At 33.8% G+C, this 23111-nt stretch overlaps 1 protein-coding gene across 1 annotated transcript; it reads right to left on the bottom strand.

Annotated features, from left to right (window-relative positions):
• Positions 1-2497: 2497 nt before the first annotated feature.
• Positions 2498-20994, bottom strand: LOC123524468 (regulator of G-protein signaling 17-like). Its single transcript, XM_053539744.1, has 7 exons — positions 20984-20994; positions 18113-18187; positions 17602-17657; positions 17095-17100; positions 11482-11628; positions 6473-6639; positions 2498-5884 (listed from the first exon to the last, which is right to left on the bottom strand). Exons 1-7 carry the CDS (start codon positions 20992-20994, stop codon positions 5714-5716), a joined length of 633 nt encoding a protein of 210 aa, XP_053395719.1. The 3' UTR covers positions 2498-5713.
• Between the last annotated feature and the right edge of the window lie 2117 nt (positions 20995-23111).

The raw sequence follows: 23111 nt of genomic DNA, 5'->3' as shown, positions 1-23111 counted from the left end.
GCAGATGTTAAAACACGAAAAAACATGCGTTATCCCTACATTAATGCTTATTTTGCTAAGCACAGCACCATGTTATCTAAATGTTTAGTACAAACGTTTTGTAAAAGACAATAAACTTTATAATCAGATAATTTCCGAGGTGTTAGTCAACTATGAAGTGTTCGCGACATAACTAGAAAACATTCGCTAATTCGAGTTAATTTCGCTAGATGAACGAGTTAAGTAGTAACTGTTCTGAGTTTACATATTATTCATGCTAAAATATTTACTCCACTTCAGACTATTCACGAATACATAAACTAAATTGTTAGAAGTAGTGATACATAACGTAGAACGTATGCCACCATTCAAGGCAAGCTAAGATGAACTTATAGAGACAAAGGTTTGTCATATTCTCCTGTAGAAACATTTCAATAATCAAATCTATCGTCAAATTGAGAACTAACTAAAATATACAATACATAAAAATTACAAGTAGAGAAAAGAATTTAACAAAGTTGATATATTGCACTTTGTTCTACTCCGAAAACATCATTGCACCTCAGCTTATATACACTAGTACAGTGTTGTAGTACTTGAACCACACACTGCACCTCAGCTTATATACACTAGTACAGTGTTGTAGTACTTGAAGCACTAGTACAGTGTTGTGGTACTTGAAGCACACATTGCACCTCAGCTTATATACACTAGTACAGTGTTGTAGTACTTGAAGCACTGGTACAGTGTTGTAGTACTTGAAGCACACATTGCACCTCAGCTTATTTACACTAGTACAGTGTTGTAGTACTTGAAGCACTAGTACAGTGTTGTAGTACTTGAAGCACACATTGCACCTCAGCTTATATACACTAGTGTAGTGTTGTAGTACTTGAAGCACTAGTACAGTGTTGTAGTACTTGAAGCACACATTGCACCTCAGCTTATACACACTGTAAAGCACTAGTACAGTGTTGTAGTACTTGAAGCACACACTGCACCTCAGCTTATATACACTAGTAGTGTTGTAGTACTTGAAGCACACACTATTGAAATATTTGTATATTTGAACAGTTAATCAAGGAAAAAAAATAAGAAAAACAAGAGCACCGCCTGCGGGTGCCATCGCTCGTCTGTAGTGCTGGAAATATGCAAGAAAAGAGTTATGGTTCTTGGCTTTCTTACTTATCTTGAACAGTGAACTTAAACAACCCCCCCCCCCCCCCCCCCCCCCCCCCCCAAAAAAAAAAGTACTGGTTTTCTATGTTAAAGGCCCATAATTCTGACGAAATACAAGAGAAATTATGGTTCTTGACCTTCATACTAATCTGATAATAATAAACAAGTGTACAAAGTTTCTTATAGAATTCAAGAACAGTGGACCTAAATAAAAAGAAATTCAAACTTTCTAAGTACATAAAGGGCCATAATTCAGACATAATGCATATCAGACTTATGGCTCTTTGCCTACATACTCATCTGATGATGATAAACACGTCTACAAAGTTTCAAAGCTAGTGCTCTTATAGTATTCAAGTAAAGTGAACCTAAACAAAAGTTTTAACCAAGAAATTCCAATTTTCTAAGTACAAAAAGGACCATAATTCTAACAAAATGCTTATCAGAGTTATGGTTCTTGTCCTACGTAGTCACCTAGTGATGACAAAGTTTCAAAACTATAGCTGTAATAGTTTTTGAGAAAAGATGGACCTAAACAAAAAAAATTAACCCAACGCTGACATAGGCGCCGACGATCAAGTGACGACAGGACTTCATAGATTTTTTGTGGAGCAAGCAAGGAATTCACTATGATATACTATGTGGAGATACACATGAAAACAGAACCATGTTTATATTATTAATTGCACAAGTGGATATTTGACTATTACAGAATCGGATATACTACCGAATCTCATTGTTTGTTTTGTGCTAAACGCAAAGTATGATTCATTGGAAAAATATATCACTTCTAATGTTCTATATTACCTATATTCGTGTAACAATAAAAACAACTAAGTTAACAGAACACGTTTTCTATAAATTTTAGTCCAGGAAATTTATGAAGGAAACATAATTATTATGATGATGTTACGCTATAACAAGTTAAGGCTAGAGAATACGTTTAATAATACACTTAAACAGACAATATAAAACCAGGAATAGAAAAATCGATTAATCCAAAAAAAAAAAAAAAAAAAAAAACAACAAAAATGCATCACTCACATGCTTGTTTAAGTATTTCGATTTGAACCAATTGCTTCATGAATAAAAATCGATGCGGATACTAAATATGATCTTATGTTTGTGAGGTATATCACTGCAATGGAATTTTTTCGTGAAGACAATCAGCACACAAAACATACGAGAAAATTTGGAATTCTTGAGTGCGACTTTGGAGAATATCAACTTCATAATCTTGTAAGGACATTTCTGTTTACATTTCATTTGTTGATTCGGTCTAGAAGTTTAAAAAACAACAACATGGCATTGCTTAAACACTGATAATAAAGGCATGAAACATATTTCAAAAACTTTATACACAAATAAAGTTTGATAGTAATAAGCTAAAATAACTTAAGACTTATTCAAATGTTGTAAATCAAATAAATTATATGAACATATTGTTAAGCACGACTTACTACAGTGACAGTTTTACATATCACACGGATATACACTTATGCAGATTCTCCATTCTCGTTATTTGAAGACGCAACCGTATCATTTCTGTGAAAAATAACTTAAAATTCGGAATATCCCACTATGATTATAAATGATAAAGTCGCCCGGCAAAATGCACATACAGAAGAATGAAATATAGTTAAAGTAATACAAAATGGCCCCATTATCAAAAGAACACAGACGTCTGTAACTTAAATTAACATAAAACAAAATGAAGATAAAACTCTAGCAAAACCTAAATGCACAATACAGTAATATTTCTTAAAGGTCAAAACAATCATAGTTGGTCCCTTTAAAATACACATGGTTACTCGTGTAGGGTTCGAACTCGTTGCATTTTATACAGCATAATATAGTCGTTCTCAGATCATTCTTATCAATATTTTGGTATTACAAATGAAATTTGGTATTACAAAATAAGTGACAGCATGAAATCGCAATACAGCGTTTTCGTTTAAACATGATATATATAAACTACAATATGTGTCTCTTGTGAATATGACTCGAAAGAGCACATCTTACAGAATTATTACAGAAATCGTTTCTACATCTTTTCTACTCCTTCTAAACAGCAAACCGTTTCGGATTATGAATATTTCACATAACTATTAAGTAATGTCTTTTGTAGTATAAAATTAAAATGGTATAGTCAAGGTAATTCGAGACGGATAAAATTTTTACCAAAAAACCCCGATCTAATAAACACGTTTTTCATGAGAATATGGTATGTATATGCTATCTTCCATGCACGTATTTCTTCACTAAATGTTACAAAATCTGCGCGTAAGTGTCAAGTCAAACTTAATGTCATGGATGAAAGATGTCTCGCCAAAATTAATTCCTCAAAACGCTAGAAGCAGAAGTTACACCGTTTTTATAGACAAAATGTTAACTTATCAACAGTTTTCAGTAGGAAATATAAATTTATTCAGCGTTGTACATATATAGCTCGTACTCTACATGTCACTAGACATAGAAATTACGTTGTTTAATTTAAAAGCTTTTTACCAGTCCAATTGTGTCTAACACTCGAGCATAACTGCCAGTAGATCTAAGTCCTTATGTATCTTATGTACAATACACCTTCGATATTCAGTCTCCAAATGCAAGTATTAAATTTAAAAATATTTTAGAAATTGTATATAGAATATTTTAAGAAATCTTACTTCTTATCTTCGTTTTAACTATAAATTCTGATCGACTGTTTTTGCATATTTTTCTATAGAATTAGTGTTGTACTGACCGCGCAACCAAGCAACAGACGATAGAAACAATCTAAACATGTGTACAGTGGCATTTTAAATATTGAGAACATGCAACCCATAGTAACAGAACTTTCTGGTATTTAAATGTATATTATAATTGGAAGGTAACTCAATATATTCACTTAATTCCCGTAATTTCCCAAAGACGCCACAATTAAAAATATACAAACTTTTTTGAATATCAGGTATTTTTATATGTGCTATTTTGTGCTCCCCAAGATAAAACTTAAATGTGTTTCATACTGTCCGAGTGTTCTTGTACTTCTACAATGTATTAAAGCTGTCAGGAGTTGCAATCATTCTTTATAATTATAATACAAACACAGAATTGGACGCACAAGACGTACACGGAGGATATGTAGAAAAAGTGGGACAAACTGGAATAACATAACACACATTTTGTGACGAAATTATATTCACATTTACCTTATGATCATAATTTGTTCAATTTAGAATGGACTCAAAGACGGAAGACGTATATCTCTGGTCCTGCGTAAAGCCTGTCTGGCGAGAATAAGAACAGTTTCGGTCTAAGGTTCGTAGCATAATATCATCAGGTGGGTAAAATGGACTAAGGCTTTTAGTATAGACGCCATTAGTATAAAATATAGGCGATAATAAGCAGGACTGATTAAAAAGGGGGTCCATATGTGATAATGGTCTCATATGCACATTAAGTTTAGCGTATTGAATCAATATATACATTGAAAGGCGTTTGTTAACTTGTCAAGTATATTCAAGCTTTGTCATTTTGTAAAAGTAAACGTGAACATATGCTTCTTTTTTCAATAAGAAGACTTCGTCTGGTGAATTCGAGATAATTTGATATTGAGCTTCAAGTCTTTCAAAAATAGTATCATTATTTAACCCCTCCCCGAGGAAAAGAGTTAACAAAAACAACAACAACTCTTTACCTAATTAAATCAATTAATGAAACAAAGTTATGCTAGACATGTTGTGTACAGTACTTTCTGAAATGCTTATTTATTAATGTACATTATTCTTAATCTAAAATTAATGACAGAATTCTACTCTCACTCTTGTAATATGAAAGCGTTATCATGGGTATTTCTACCCTCACTCTTGTAATATGAAAGCGTTATCATCGGTATTTCTACCCTCACTCTTGTAATATGAAAGCGTTATCATGGGTATTTCTACTCCCACTCTTGTAATATGAAAGCGTTATCATGGGTATTTTAGCATAAACGTATTCATAAAATATTAAACTATAAAAATTTCGTCATATAAGTAACGAATGGCTGTTATGTAAGAAACATACATACAATAGATGTACATAAAACAACACATCTGCAAGTAAAATTTCACAGTAATGCAATGTCCTTATTTGGAAAAGGAACATATTATAACACAACAGTTCAAAATTTGGCCGTCCGTTGCCGAACAAAGACGTCTGGAATTTTTATAGCATAAAGCATAACATCAATGAGATTAGTGTTAAATACTAATACACGTATCCGTTATACGTTCAAACACCTAGGTTCAACGTCTCCTTCGTCATGTAAACGACAATCGTGTATAAAAACAAATTATTGTAGTGAGTGTAGCTCGTGAGCGTCCGTTTTCGCTTCAACTTTAGAAACCTGTTGCCGCCGGTAGAACGGGGGACGCCAAACGCACATTGGCATTTTCCTCGAATAAATAATAAAACAGCTCATGATCCCAGCTAGCAATCTTTTAAGCATTCAATGCTGCAACTTCCAACTTTCAATTTCACTGGCACCCACTCGGCGATCACAAACAAACAATAAATCTATAGAAATCCTACTTCATGAGTACTGCTGTATAAGTTTCTTATATATTTGAGAATTAAGGAATCTCGGGTAAGAATCTCGATGCATTAAGGTATATATTTGTAATTGTGCCTCGTCAAAGGTGTGCGGAGTCGGGTCTACCATATTCCGATTAATTACTTCCCTAACCCTTGAGTCTAAACTAACCTGAAATTTAAAGAGAGCACATCGTAGTAATTCCTCGAATATTTTACTAACAGCAACAATCTGAGCTGAGTAACCTTTTGTCATATAATGTATTCAATGTTCAGTAAAGATTAAAATTAAACAAGGTAAGAATGTATTGGAACATTTTGATGTCAACAAGTATCGAAAAAAGTTACAGAAATATCAAAAATGTAAAATACGCATTAAATGATTAATATGCTGAATCTTATATTAAACAAAATGTCGAAACGGAACCTTATTTCTTCAACTCGGGCGATTTCACCTTAATTGGGTTGTTATCAAATCAATTCTGTCTTTAAAAGTTTGGAATAAATACATAGAAATATGGAAAAACTTTGCGGCGAGGTTTGTGCACTTGTGTATATAGTTACCTCTTTGGGCGATAATATAGATATATAATCTTTGTGCACTTGTGTATATAGTTACCTCTTTGGGCGATAATATAGATATATAATCTTCGTGCACTTGTGTATATAGTTACCTCTTTGGGCGATACTATAGATATATAATCTTCGTGCACTTGTGTATATAGATATATAATCTTCGTGCACTTGTGTATATAGTTACCTCTTTGGGCGATAATATAGATATATAATCTTCGTAAATTAATCTAGCTTTCTCCTCGACGCCTTCAGAGCTCTGTTCCTGTTTCAGTTCTTCGCATGCTAGCCAAAACAACATATTTTCTTCGCTGTATTCTGATCGTAAGAACTCGCGGAAAACTTTTCTACCCGCTGAAAGAAAAAGACAACATAAATGTTTAATATCACGCCATGAATTGATATGCTAAAACAAGAGGACCATAATGGCCCTAGATCACTCACCCAGATATGTTTCTTTGGGGCAATGGTGAGTCACCAAAGGAAAGACTGTGTGAAATTATTCTGAAATCGAACAGTTTCGAACAAAATAATTTTCAAAATGTCCTCTATTACTGATAAGCAATACACATGGCGGCCATAGTTCTTAGTAATCAGGACAGCTATCCTTGGTAGATGTTACCCAAGGAATATTAGAAGGAATTAAACAAATTTGGCAGCAATTTGGCCTTTTGACATGGTATGTTAACTTTTCAGTGTATAATCTATATATCCTGAGAATTTCATTATAATTCCTATTTTCAGAAAAAAAGTTTTAAACACCTGTAAAAAATCAAATTTCCCAGTAAGCTGCTGCAGTGACGAGTGTAAACGAATAATTTACATGTGCATAACAGTATCGGTTCCGTGTATCATATTAACTCCACTGTTGTATATCAAGATATCGTTTTAGGTCTTGAAATGATTTTTAGTTATTTCCTTTTAATATCTATAGGAAGACTGTTCTAGTATTGTAAGGCTGAAAAGCTATGTTTTTGTTACATGTACTGTATAAATATAGACTGATGTCTGACAAATAACATCATTTCTCATTTACATTTTCGTTTTCACAATTTCCATTTAATGTCTTGATTCCAAAGTTATTCTTAAAAAAAGTTTCTTCTTTTGATAAGTATGTACAAGTGTTCAAATTATTTATGACATATCAATATACATTTTTATAACTAGTTACAGGTATACTCGACCCAGATTTTATATTGAAAATTTGAAGACAGAATTATAAAGTTTATTATTATGTATTAACAGTAATATGCATTAGGTTTAAGATAGTACACACTTAATACACATAGTATAATTGTGTACTATACTAAATAAGGAGATTAACTTTCTAGAACGCTATAGACAAAATTTGATGATGATGCGTCAAGTGGTTCAAGAAAAAAAAGATATTTAAAGGTTCTTTTTCCATTTTTAGCTCTAGCAGCCCCTGAAATCAGTCAAGCGGAGCCATTTGAAGACATCTGAAACATAACCACCTTTCTAGGGTGATACAGACCAAGTTTGGTGATGACCCATCAAGTGTTTGATGAATAGAAGTTGTTTAAATGTTTTCTATTTTCAGCTATGGTGGCCCCATTTGAATAAATTTGAGACACGATCTTACAAGGATGCTTCAGACCAAGAAATGGTTTAAAGGTTTTCTCTTTTAAGCTCTGGCAGCCCCTAAAATCAATCAAGCAGAACCATTTGAACAATTTAAGATATTACCTTACCAGGATATTGAGACCAAGTTTGGTGTAGTACTGACCGGTAGTTTCAGGTTGACGCCGACGCATACAGGGTGATCACAAAAACTTACATGAGCAAACATTCCCAGGTGAGCTAAAATATCTGAGATTGAATTTCAAAACACAGATTTTACAAGAAGATAGAAAATACGTACATTACTGTTATATAGAATGGATTTCATTATATATATTTCATTATGGCAACATGAAAACCCCACAAGTATCATGCACAGCATTTCGGAACACACCCAGAAGCGGTTGTTTCCAAGCCAATACAAGTATTTGAATAATCTAAGTTTTAATTTTTCTTCGGCTGTTTTAGTATAACTAAATTTGGCAGAGAAATATAAATCAAAATTCGTATAATTGAATTCTGCACAGAAATATATAGTACCATTTGTACAACTGAATTATGTATAGAAATGAAGAGAAAAATTCCATCAACTTTATTCAATGATACACTTTGTACAATTCTGTATAGTACAGAAGTACATGTTATCGTTCGAACGATTCGATGCGGCACAGAAATGTTTTGTAATATTCTTACAAGTGAATAGAAAATTATCGTTATATGTACAAATGAAATTGTCAGACAAATGTTTAGAAAAAATTTACAACTAAATTCTGCATTGAAATGAATAGTAAAATATGTATCACAGAATTCTGCATAGAAATGTTTGCATGATATTCGAACAATTTTATTATGCACAAAGATGTTTCGTAAATAATATCTATGAAAAAGATCCTTTGGAAGCATATAATGCAACCAAGCAAAATAACAGCAGACTTGGTTTGAATGAGTCTGTTCGTGAGAGGTAATGAAATATGCAACAACCCTCACGCCCCCTAGCACCGGCTTAAGCGGAACTCTATCACATAGATATTGAATGGACTCCATGATCCCAAAGGACCTGAAAATATAACAACACTGAATCCAAGTACGGGGAGACAACACGGCACTTAATAACTGTTGTTGTGATAAGCACATTTAATTTTGCCCATACTAGAAAAAATAATATATAGACAATTTATACATTTGAATTCTACATTGAAATAAAAAGTAACATTTTTATCTGTATAGAAATGCTAAATTATTCAAGTATAGTTAAATTATAACAATTGAATTATGCATAACGGTATACAGCAGACCTCGTGTACGAAATTTGTAATAAAAATATAGGGTGAAGTAACAATTAAGACAGAACTGTATGCGGAAATGGGCTGGAAGCCGCTATGTCTTTTAGTAACTGGTTGAAGCAAAAAAGACAGACATGAACGGGGTAATATATTAATTCTTATTCAATCTTAAAAGAGCAGTTCGGTAAATGAACACTATGTATATTGAACACTACTTGTAAATGTATCTTTCATTGTGAACCAGTCACATTGTCTCAATGTTTCTTATCGCAGAGACACTATTTCGTCAAGGTTACAGAAAAAAACTAAGATGAACTTCCGGTCTAGACGACACCGTGACGGCTGTTCACACATGTCAGGCGAAACGAAAACAAACAAAAACAGGATGTGCTTTATCCATAGTTATGCAAAAGGATTTTAAATGATGAAAGAAATCATTCTGAATGTGAAAACGATACAGTGGTACAAATTTGTTCTAAAAATAACATTGACAGTCATGTTATTTATACACAGTCCAGCGGATAGACGAGTAGTTGGAAACGACGTGTGACATACATTTCCACATCAGCCAGTCACAATATAATTATGTTATTTCCTAGACCGGGACGTCTGTAGGAAAGTTCACCAAAGTTGTTCTCTGTAATGTTGACAAAACCATAAATTATACGCGGAAATATTGAGATAATGTGACTGGTGCACGACGGAAGATATATTCCCACTTGTTCAATATGCATAGGTGAGAAATGCGCAATTGAAATGGGTTATTTATTTCCCGTCATGACCATGATTCTCATAGTGTACCATGGGGTGGGTATGGAACGCCAAAGCTGTATTTATATCTGTATATAAAGTGTGTATAGTCTGTGTTCAGACCCTGTGTTTTGTTCACAGGAGATAACTCCTGAGGCTATTCAAATTTTGTATAATTATGTCCCTTTTCTTCTCAAAGCACTGTTATGAGAAGAAAAGGATATTATTATGTGTAGTGCTTATACATGAATGTGATGCGCTTAACACTCTATATAAGGTGCTTTCATCAGTATCTATTGTGTTTTAAAGATATCCATTGAGCATATTTCACTAAAATATTTTATCTTTAAATATTTACTTTAAATGTATAAAATTCTCATCAACTGTATTTAGCTTTATTAAATATATGAATTATGTTTGCATATAGAGCTACATTCATAATTAAATGTCAAGCAGTAACAGCTGATTGTTAGAAAAACAGCCAGTTTTTTTTTAGTGGTAGTACACATTTATACTACGTTTATCTATGCGTGTATACAGGGTGCATTATTTTAAACCCCCAACTGCCATATAAAAGCCACAAGATGGTGCCGGGGCAGGTTTTTATATAAATTATGCATGCTTCACATCAGAGAGCCCTTTTTCAAAATTTTAAATAAACCACTGAATAAAAAGTTATGAAAAATTGCATAAATACACATTGAAATATTCTTTATCAATTGGTGTTTTTATTTTTTTAAACAAAAAATGTTGAAGTATAGTTTCAAAAAATTATTTAAACCTAACTGCCAAAAATTTGAATTTGCCGGGAGGAGCTAATGAGGTCATGAACCCTAGAGGAACAGAGAATGTAAACAATTCCCACGTGGTTAATTTTATCAACAAACCTGATAGTCAGAAGGCTTCGTATCAATGGAATTAACACCTAGCTAGAGTGCATTGCAAAACTTCTCCAGAAAGTAATTTTGAATTTTTAAACCAAACAGAATATCATAGTCATTTCTACAGTTACATTTTTATATGTCATATCATAAAAATGTTTTAAAGAAATTGGGAACTACTGATTACAGACATACAGTAATAAATATAATTTCAAATAGCTTATCATTTTTATTAGTCCTTAGCTAATGTGTGTGTATTGTTCTGCATCCCAGACTTAAAGTTTACTATTTCTACATTTATTGCTAGGTTATCTCAATTAATGGACCAGTCAGCAATGACAGAATTTTAGTTAAATGAATGTTTGATTTAGAGTTTCATTGTTAAATTTACATACTAAACAAGATTAAAAATCAGGAATGCTAGTCTTGACTCAATTTTTCATAGGATTGATACTGATATGGATGCACAATATGGATAATAATAGTTTTTTACCATCAAAATATGCAAACTAGTTCAAATTTCTTCTTCAACTGACCATTGTTTACATTTGCCTGTGAATCATTTAAAGTGAGCTATTTTTAGCTAACAGACAGCCTAGAGTAGCGTTGTTATTTGATAGGCTCCTCCTACAAAACTTACTGCCAGGGTAGTAAAAGTTGGGGCTTAAGCCTAATGCATAGTACTGTTAATACATACAAACCTGTTGATTTTATGTGGCGCGTTCTCGGACAAATGTATACTTTCCCCGCTGGCAAGAATATTGGACATTGCACAACTGACAGCTTTAATTCCGTAAGTCTTGCAAAAATACTCTGTTTTTGATAAAACCAACCACTCTTCAGAGTTTATCTAATTTATTAGGTACAATGGAAACAACAATATAAAGAGGCAATCTTTAAGTTCTGATTGTCTTTTATTTAGATATTATAGTTCAAACATCTTTTTTATCCAATGACAAGGCAGGGATTTTCAAAAATGTAACCAACTTATTTTCATATTATTTCATAACTGAAAAAAAAAAAGTTCCACTTAATCATGAAGTGGTACAAAATTAATGAGTAGGCCTATTCATTGTTCCGCCCACATTCAGGGAGGCGGAGCAACTGCCAAAACATGGACTGCATTCAAGGAATAATATGTCTATATCAATATAAATATCAAATTGTGCTGTTTTTTCTTCTTTTATCTTTATAATGCAAGCTGTACTTTCGTAGTTCAAGTTTTACGTTTCTGCGCCTTTCACCCTTTGTATTAACTCCACGATTTAAATACAGCATTGACCTGGAAGTGCACTAATTGTTACTATTTATATATATCCAAATTTTCATACTGTTCATTAAATTCAAGTGTAAATCAGAGGTCAATTAACCTCTACTGGTCTAAAATAAACCAGAGTGCATAAAGTTTAACATGCATATCATATTTTCATTGAATAAGAATGTACAATATTGTGTTCTACAAACTACTCGATAAGTGAGTCGTCTACTGTATTTATAATTAGATCTACGTCATCCGCATGATTTTGTGTACAGACGATGTTGGCCACACCTCCCTGGGAAATTCAAATTCAGATCTTAAACTTTTTTTCACAAAGTCACCTTTGCAAAATAAAACAGAAACCGATTTTTAATAAGATATTGTAAAAAGTCACTATGTACAAATGTGCAAATTTAAAAGAATATCTTTCTTCTGATTTAAGGTAATTTCAAAGAAGGGTTCCCTTTGCGAGACGGAGATGTCGCGGACTGACGAAAAGGGGCGTTTTAACTATAAGTCGGTTATAGATCCACTTATTGACATTCTAATGCATTAAGTTTTGCCTACCTGTTATCACTTTTTTGGTATTATGAAGTCAATGCTGCATTCAATTTAATATATATTTACTTAATTATTCCTATTTCATCTTATAACTAAAATGTATTCCTATTTTTTTACTCTGATGACAATGTATAGATTGTTTTGAAACACTCTGTAAATAAAACTAGCAAGAAAATACATCTAGCCTAAAATGTATTTCTTCTTATTTTATCAGAATCAGTGTCATTTTCGTAACAGAAGTTGCACTGGACCGTGTAGTCAGCAAGGTTACATGGTTCCTCTAACCTATACCAAGTTAAACTGAATAGATACAGCTTTGTAAGAGGATTCATAGTATAGGTAAGAGGATTCATAAAACGTCGACGCGTGTTGTCTTACCTTCTTATTGACTACACGGTCCACTGTAACCTCAATTATGAAAATGAAACTGATGCTGATAAAACAAGTCGCGAAATATGAACTCCAACATTCCTTATGGTACACAATTTTAGTATAGATGTATTATCTTGCAAGTATAATTGACAGTGTTGCTAAACAATGTCATCAAAGTAAAGGATTCTTAGAAATAAATCTAAAAGTATAAAATAAAACACGGATAACTAAGTAACTAAGAAATAAAATTCAATGCATCCTTCATCTGAGAATGCTTAACAAAGTGATAACAGACATGACATTAATTAGTACAGATAAGACACAAACAAGACAAAATGTACCCAAAGATGATATTATCCAAAAAAGAAGCCAAAACAGTCCTTAAAACAGCATCAGTTTACTTTTTTAATTCAAAGAACATATGTTTTATTTTTTGTTGCCTCCTAATATTGTTGTTTCCATCTAATTAATAAATTCGATAAACGCTGAAGAGTGGCAGTCTGTATAAACAACAAGGCCATAATGGCCCTATATCACTCCTCTGTTATCATTGCTTCTTTGTTTGTTTGTTTTGGGTAACGCCGTTTTTCAACAGTATTTCAGTTATGTACGGCGGGCAGTTAACCTAACCAGTGTTCCTGGATTCTGTACCAGTACAAACCTGTTCTCCGCAAGTAACTGCACTTCCCCACATGAATTATCAGAGGTGGAGGACGAATGATTTCAGACACAATGTCTTTTATCAAATCGTCACGGAAAACATCCGCCCCGCCCGAGGATCGAACTCGCGACCCCGCGATCCGTAGACCAACGCTCTCCCTACTGCACTTAAGGATAAGAAGGTCAAACAACAAAGGGAAGAAATTTAACCAAAAAGAAAAAAAATCTTACAAGGTACAGATATGTCAAAATACACCTAAAAATTGGAGGTACTATCCATGTTGTCTCGGTTTTTCCCTACGGCCAATAATAAAAAAAAGTTACTAAATAAGCTATTGATAGTAACATTAAAAGGGAAGTAATTAAAAAAATATTGTAAGTGAACAAAAGAAGGATCTGCCAAATAAAAACATGAGCACTGCAATGCAACGCAAATGCAGAGCAATATACACACAAAACAAAGTCATATGACCCTTGACCCCTAAATGTGACCTTGACCTTGAAGTGAGCCATCCGAAACATGCGCTCTGCACGTCGTTTCGAAGAGGTGAACATTTGTGTCAGGGTTCTTTGAAATACTTCAAGGGGTTCAAGAGTTACAGAGCGGATGGGAAATTGCTAACCAACAGACAGACAGACAGACGGACACCGAGGCGATAACATAATCAACCCTTCGGGCGTATAAAAGGGAATCGAGATCTTATGGTGATACAAGTTGTGTGCTAGTTTGGTTAAAATCAAATCATAAATGAAGCTGCTATTGTGCAGACAAGGTCAAGCTAACTAATTTTGGCCCTTTCAGGGGCCATAACTCTGGAACCCATTATGGGATCTGGCCGGTTCAAGAAAGGAAGCAAGATCTTATGGTGACACAAGTTTTGTGCAAGTTTGGTAAAAATTCAAATCATAAATGAAACTACTGTTGTACAGACAAGGTCAAAACAGCTAATTCTGGCCTTATCAGGGGCCATAACTCTGGAACCCATAAAGGAATCTGGCCAGTTCAAGAAAGGAATTAAGATTGTGTGGTGATAAAAGTTGTGTGCAAGTTTGGTTAAAATCAAATCATAAATGAAGCTGCTATTGCGCAGACAAGGTCAAAATAGCTCATTTTGGCCCTTTCAGGGCCCATAACTCTAGAACCCATTATAGGATCTGGCCGGTTCAAAAAAGGAGCCGAGATCTTATGGTGACACAAGTTGTGTGCAAGTTTGGTTAAAATAAAGTCATAAATGAAGCTGCTATTGTGCAGACAAGTTCAAAATAGCTAATTTTGGCCCTTTCAGGGGCCATAACTCTAGAACCCATAATGGGATCTGGCCAGTTCAACAAAGGAACCAAGATCTTATGGTGATACAAGTTATGTGCAAGTTTGGTAAAAATCAAATCATAAATAAAGCTGCTAATGTGCAGACAAGGTCAAAATAGCTAATTTTGGCCCTTTCAGGGGCCATAACTCTGGAACCCATAATGGGATCTGGCCAGTTCAAGAAAGGAACCGAGATCTTATGGTGATACAAGTTGTGTGCAAGTTTGGTTAAAACAAAATCATAAATGAAACCACCATCGTGCAGACAAGAAATTGTTGACGAACGCACGCACGGACGCACGGACTGACGACGGACGAAGGGTGATCACAAAAGCTCACCTTGTCACTATGTGACAGGTGAGCTAAAAAGAGCACTTTTGCACGACCATTACTATTATATCCTGCTGCCTGTAATAAAATTGGTAAAAACTGAACAAACATGGATGTATTTGTCAATAAGGTATACAGCTGAAAGTATAAATAGAGATAAGAATGCTTAAGTAAATACATGTTAAGAAATTGTATGCAGCCTTTACTTCAGAATGTCATATAATGTGAAAACAGGCAAGACATCAATTAGAACACTGATGAGAAACAAACAAGAAAAAACATAACTAATGATGATATTATCCATAAAAGACAAAACGACTATTTGAACAGAGCCAATTTACATTATTTAATAGTTAATATTGTTTCGATCTAATAAACCCGTTGTACCTAATAAATTTAATAAACTCTTCACTCAAGTGATTGTTTTTATCAAAAAAGAGAGCGCTAATTTATACGAAGTACCTTTGTATTAAATCCTATGTCAGATGTTTTCGGCGATGTTCGTTATTTTTCGTAATAAATGTTATTTTACTATAATGAAGTTTGCACAGCATATACACGTACCGCGTATACTGTAGATTTAGCATATCATATAAGTTATATAAAGGCGGTGAATATGATGCTGAAAGCACCTCAGAAACGACCGCACATAAAATCAATTATACAGCACATGAAAGCACCGCATATTCATCTGCAAGGACCGTATATAAAGTTTATTCTTGCCTACCTGTCGGGGAAAGTATACATTTATCCAAGCACGCGCCGGGAATAGATATTCCTGTCTTTCCCTAGGGAAAAACCTTGTCTAAAATAGCGTGCACTAAGGTGACGTCACATAGTACTGGTACCATTGTGACGTCATAAACTTTATAAATAATGTCAGGAAATACCAAAAACCTATTTGTCTCAACGATCTATTTTGAACACGATAGGCAAGAAAAATGATCTAACATGTCTGCCTGTGTAAGACAGCTGTTTTCCCTACCCTCGGGACAGCATGGATAAAAAACCTCGCTAACGCTCGGTTTTCCATTCCACACTGTCCCTCGGGTAGGGAAACCCCCGTCTTACACAGGCAGGCATGTAAGATCCTTATATTCTTGCCTACCTAGCGGGGAAAGTATACATTTATCCGATCACGTGCCGAGGAGAGATATTCCTGTCTTTCCCTAGGGAAAAACCTTGTCTAAAATAGCGTGCACTAAGGTGACGTCACATAGTACTGGTACCATTGTGACGTCATAAACTTTATAAATAATGTCGGGAAATACCCAAAGCTATTTGTCTCCACGATCTATTTTGAACATGATAGGCAAGAAAAATGATCTAACATGTCTGCCTGTGTAAGACAGCTGTTTTCCCTACCCTCGGGACAGCATGGATAAAAAACCTCGCTAAAGCTCGGTTTTCCATTCCACACTGTCCCTCGGGTAGGGAAAACCCCGTCTTACACAGGCAGGCATGTAAGATCGTTATAGGCATTCCATAGGTATATGTAGGTATAACATGTACAATAGCTCTATCTCTTTCGTTTGGTGGCATTGACCCCAATACTGACAATTTCAAAGTTCACATAAATACGGTTTCCTACGTGTTGCGACTTCGGTGCATGTCAAACGCCTATAAACATGACAAGAAGCTTATTACGAAGGTGACATAGTACTGTATAAAACATTAGTACTGAATAAACCGTTTAGTACTGTATAAAACGTTTGACCTGTATATTAGTACAACATCCATAGACCTGCATTCTGAGGCACAATTGTATACTATACCTTTACTGTCAAAACACTTCATTAACTTAGACCTTTTCTCGGTACTTACTTGCTTCTGAAAAGATAAAACATATATTGTTAAGTACAAAGACACATAGCAAAGGTCAGAAATACTGACACCTTATAATTAAATAAAATAATATGATAACAGATTGTACTGAACATTTTGATTTCTTTTAGGTTCTCGAATTGTTAATAGTTTATAATCTGTCATTTTTTTCAGACGAGATATAATGAAATCGAAAGCTCGCAAGAATAGATTTCATATAAATTGCATCTTAATCGGTATAAAACCGTTTGTAATGGAACATATATTATATAACAATGTGCTATAAAAATCAGTCGTTTTCCACAACTTATTCCCCAAAATCAAATTTATATTTACAGAAAACTGATCGTTGCAATCTTCAGTTAGAGGACTCTGCACAAGTTTCTTTATTAGTAATATTATTCTCGCAGTATTGAAGAATTGAATATCAAGCCTTTTTGAAGAACTGATAAATCAAAGACCTAGTTTCTATGTATTGTGTAGCTTCGTATCAATGTGTGTACTTACTTTTCATAAGTTTGTCGAAGGATTCCGCCCAACTTCGTATTTCTTCTATAGTAAGACTGAAATGTAAACCAATATTCTTAAAGTAATTAACCAAGTTCATGATGATACTAATTATTTTCTCCCTGTATAGATTCTATCACAGACATTTACCCTATGAATACTTTTTGTACTAAGAAAGACTAAATCACGTAAATTCTGTGTACCGCCAACTAGGGACGTAACCACTTTTCCCCTATTTTAGCCATGCTTAGATGCAGTAGATTAGCATACAGGCGACGACAGGCGAGAAGACGATCGATAATCTGAGAAAAACAGGAACCAGGGAATACACGCTTGATATTTATATAACATTAAAACCGATCTATTTACTCCAATCTAAAGCCCGAGTACCAAGAGACATATAACGTTTCATGTCATAGTATTTAGTTTTAATCGATTGTTTTATAGTTACCGAAGAGGCGATATAACAGTTATTAAATAAACAGATGTTAATGATGTAAACGCTACTTACGGTTCTTCGTTGACTGGTTCCGCATTTTTTGGCCCAGGTCTGTCCGGCTTATTTGTGTTATTTCTCACTGTTAAACTGAAATTGAATGAAAACATTATGTGACACATGTAGACTGTATTCCGTTAAAATCACTTCTAAAATTCCTGAAAATACTGATCATTATCATCGCCTCCTGGCTGTAAAATTACAATGAAATAGTCTTATATATGGTGACAGTGAACTAAAAATAAAATATTAGTGTCAGTCAAGGCGGTCTTAACGCTGTAATGGAAAATCAATCGGAGACAAACCTGAGCTATGACGTCATCGATATGCCTGCACTGCGTATAGAGAGTATGTGGTTGCTACCTAGCGACCATATTCTATGTTTTTTCCTATTATTATCAGTTTTGATTATTGAAATAATAATACCAGAACTATCTTCGAGGTTTATGACCATAATTGCGGATTGCCCACTTGACAACCTGAGACAGTTTTAGTTAGATCTACATTTTGTAAATAGCAGGTATGCGGTAGATCTACTACACGTATAATTAGACAAAATAATCTTGTTACATAACTTTTCAAAGAGTTTCAACCAAGTATGTCTTTCAAAGGAAGACTTCAAATAGCCAGAAAAGCGGCATCAGATGATCAGTCGGTGTCAAATTTCAAATATTTCAAAGGTGCTTAAAGTTTGGAACGAGTGATATAGATCTAGTGGGCAAATAATATTACATAATATGTTTGCTTAACACATTTGTATATCATATTCATGCAGGAATATCAAGCACATACTGCCATAATAATAAAACGCACGTTAACTTGTCAAATCCACTTTTGCGAATCAGGCAGGGTTGACGGTCAACATAATAATAGGCTGGTTACCTGACATTAATTGATGTTTCATGGGGTGTATTTCGTAAAATTGTAACTGTAATCTACAACAAACTAAATAAACTCTCTATTCATCCTTGTTATTTTCTAATTGTGCAAGTACCTGCAAATAATGTATAAATCTGGAATAATAATAATAATATAGATATATACAAGTATTGTAAAAGGATACAAAGACCAAATTGCTAGTTAGTTATACTATATAAGCGTTAGCATTTATTCCCAAATAACCTATCGATCAAGAAAAAGAAGAGAGAAAATGTAAAGATACCTATAGTACCTAATAGTAACGTAAAGCAACCTATTCAAAAATAAGGGTTATAGAAATGCCTCGGTATGGAAAAAGAACAAAAAGTACCAACAAAAGCACGACGTACTATTGTTTCAATGAAATAAAACACTGCTTTAACTTCTTTACTCTTTACATACTAAAATTATACTGTCAAATGCAGAAATAACTTCCGCGGTACTATAACTTTCTTTTTGCTGAATTAAATCTATAAGAATATTCTTTTGGAACATAGCACGCAACCGAGCAAGATAATAAAAGACTTAATATAGGAGGATAGGACGCAACCGAGCAAAATAATAAAATATTTAATATTAGAGCATAGCACGCAACCGAGCAAAATAATAAAAGACTTAATGTTGGGGCATAGCACGCAACCGAGCAAAATAATAAAAGTCTTAATGTTGGAGGATAGCACGCAACCGAGCAAAATAATAAAAGACTTAATGTTGGAGCATAGCACGCAACCGAGCAAAATAATAAAAGTCTTAATGTTGGAGCATAGCACGCAACCGAGCAAAATAATAAAAGACTTAATGTTGGGGCATAGCACGCAACCGAGCAAAATAATAAAAGACTTAATGTTGGGGCATAGCACGCAACCGAGCAAAATAATAAAAGACTTAATGTTGGGGCATAGCACGCAACCGAGCAAAATAATAAAAGACTTAATGTTGGAGCATAGCACGCAACCGAGCAAAATAATAAAAGACTTAATGTTGGAGCATAGAATGCAACCGAGCAAAATAATAAAAGACTTAATGTTGGAGCATAGCACGCAACCGAGCAAAATAATAAAAGACTTAATGTTGGAGCATAGCACGCAACCGAGCAAAATAATAAAAGACTTAATGTTGGGGCAGCAACCGAGCAAAATAATAAAAGACTTAATATTGGAGCATAGCACGCAACCGAGCAAAATAATAAAAGACTTAATGTTGGAGCATAGAACGCAACCGAGCAAAATAGTAAAAGACGTAATGTTGGAGCATAGCACGCAACCGAGCAAAATAATAAAAGACTTAATGTTGGAGCATAGCACGCAACCGAGCAAAATAATAAAAGACTTAATGTTGGAGCATAGCACGCAACCGAGCAAAATAATAAAAGACTTAATGTTGGAGCATAGCACGCAACCGAGCAAAATAATAAAAGACTTAATGGGTCTGTTCATGAGAAGGAATGAAATTTCCAAAAGCTCTTTAGCATCACAGATCGTCATACAGAAACATTGAGTGCTCTCACTCATCCAAAAAGGTAAGAAATAACAACAACACTGAAGGCGACATTTTACCACCTACGAATGGAACTTTGGTGAATTAAGTCTATAAGAAAATCCATTGGCAGAATGGATTGAATGAATCTGCCTATGAGAGGTACTGAATGTTAAAAACACCTCAGAACCACTACCATGAGCCTTAAATGGAACTCTATCATACACTGAATATTGAATGTACTTTATGATCACAAAGGAACAGATATGATATGATAACAACACTGCAATTCATTCCAGAGTAACAATTTAAGGTAATGTTGTAATGCGATGCGCTTAAAGAGCGTTTGGTTGAGACGGTCAGTAGCCAGTATCAAATATAACCAAATCCACACTGTGATCAGCTGACCAGTATTTCCTACAACAGATACGTTCAATATACACCTAAGTAAAAACTTACACAAGCAGACTTTTTAACAAGATATTTACTTACATCCTTTCCATTGAGCGTGAAAGCATAAATATTACATCTCTGTCTTTCTCTATGTCGGTATACCTCTATTTCTCAGTACGGACACAATAAACACTGTGCTCTTTGATATGACGAAGTATACTTGTTTTGTTTAAACTTTTACTCATTTGTTTCGAGATCAGTAATTTAAAACTGATTTTTTAACAAATGTCTTCCTTATGATGTTCAAATATCGGCCAAAGATTCACCAGGCGTTACATAATGTTGCAAATATACATACCCCGTTTAACGTTCAAGCATGCAATTCTAACTTTTTGATTTCAGATCGCTGGGTTTTACGAAAACGGAATATTTCTTTACACAATCTCAGAAATCTGAGTGTGAGATGAGCTAAATTAATAAACTATACTTGTCACTTGATGTAAAGGAACTAATATAAAAGTCTGCGTTTTTTTACAAAGCAGTCCCATTTATGTTTACAGAGATGGTCTCTACAATAAATATTACGAGTGGAAGCAAGAGTGAGGGCAATGAAAATGTTAACTTATCGTGCGGACCAATCGACGTATTTGATTTTTTTTATGTTGAAAATGAGCTCAGTATTAACGATTTATTTAAAACGAGTGTATTAGTCTCTACATAACACATATTTATAAGCTCCTTGACTTCTGTATTTCATATATATTTTATAGCCTAAAAAACTATTAACATTTTCTAACTCACTCCTACACGCTAATAGTGACATTTCAATGCATAACAGTACTTCTTCATAGCCGTATGACTTTTATTAATTTCCCCACACATAGTAAAAACTATAAATGTCGTACAGATTGAAAGTCTCTCGGGAATGAAAATCGTGACGGCACTACAAAGGAATTATAAACATGAAGAAAACACTTATAGTTGTAATTGGATGTGGACTGTTATTCCAATACAACTCAGCACTCCAGAACCAAGTATGCAGTGAAATTATCATTTTCATAGATTTTATTAATTCTGTCCATAACAGGGATCTTCTGATAGGGTTGTTCTGGTTTCCTTTGATCAATATGAGACAGGTAAAATCAATGTGTGACTTTTGCTATCTATAGAAAGCATAAAAGTAACTGAAACAGTCTTGTTCCACTCATGTGTACAATGAAACTATCAGTTATTTCAAAAATAGCTCTGTTTAAATTCATATTGAATGAAATGAATTTATCAAAGACAACTAAAATTGAAACAAAACATAACAAGGAAACTAGAATAAACGTGTAGCACCACTGATTACATTTAATTTCACCAAAAGTAGCAACTGCATAGAGTTCTACACAAACAGACAGACAAGATTTAAATTGACCTTTTCTAAAAAAAAGCAACTGCTTAACTGCTTATCAGCAGTATTTCATAACGAAGAAGATATGGGACAACAATAGCTCCAGGACAGACAAAAAACGCTATGTAAACATATCTAAGAATACAGTACAAGCTTAAACAACAGGCTTCTATAAAACATATACCGACTTTATAAACAAATGAACAATCTTTGAAACAGGCTTCTATAAAACATATACCGACTCTATATAAACAAATGAACAATCTTTGAAACAGGCTTCTATAAAACATATACCGGCTTTATAAACAAATGAACAATCTTTGAAACAATCTATAAAACATATACCGGCTTTATAAACAAATGAAAAATCTTTGGAACAGGCTTGTATAAAACATATACCGACTTTATAAACAAATGAACAATCTTTGAAACAATCTATAAAACATATACCGGCTTTATAAACAAATGAACAATCTTTGGAACAGGCTTCTATAAAACATATACCGACTTTATAAACAAATGAACAATCTTTGAAACAATCTATAAAACATATACCGGCTTTATAAACAAATGAACAATCTTTGGAACAGGCTTCTATAAAACATATACCGACTTTATAAACAAATGAACAATCTTTGAAACAGGCTTCCATAAAACATATACCGACTTTATAAACAAATGAACAATCTTTGAAAGAGACTTCTGCGAAACATATACCGACTTTATATAAACAAATGAACAATCTTTGAAACAGGCTTCTATAAAACATATTCCGACTTTATAAACAACTGAACAATCTTTGAAACAGGCTTCTATAAAACATATACCGACTTT

Source organism: Mercenaria mercenaria, chromosome 3 (assembly GCF_021730395.1).
Source record: "Mercenaria mercenaria strain notata chromosome 3, MADL_Memer_1, whole genome shotgun sequence".
NCBI lineage: Eukaryota > Metazoa > Mollusca > Bivalvia > Venerida > Veneridae > Mercenaria > Mercenaria mercenaria.
Note: the sequence above shows the minus strand (reverse complement) of the source record. Positions and strands in the feature narration are given on the sequence as shown.

Coding starts and splice junctions, on each gene's coding strand:
- LOC123524468 (XM_053539744.1), bottom strand. Junction 17,658..18,112: donor GAACCAGTCAACGAAGAACC/GTAAGTAGCGTT, acceptor TTTACATTTCAG/TCTTACTATAGAAGAAATAC. Junction 6,640..11,481: donor GCGCCACATAAAATCAACAG/GTTTGTATGTAT, acceptor TTTTTCTTTCAG/CGGGTAGAAAAGTTTTCCGC.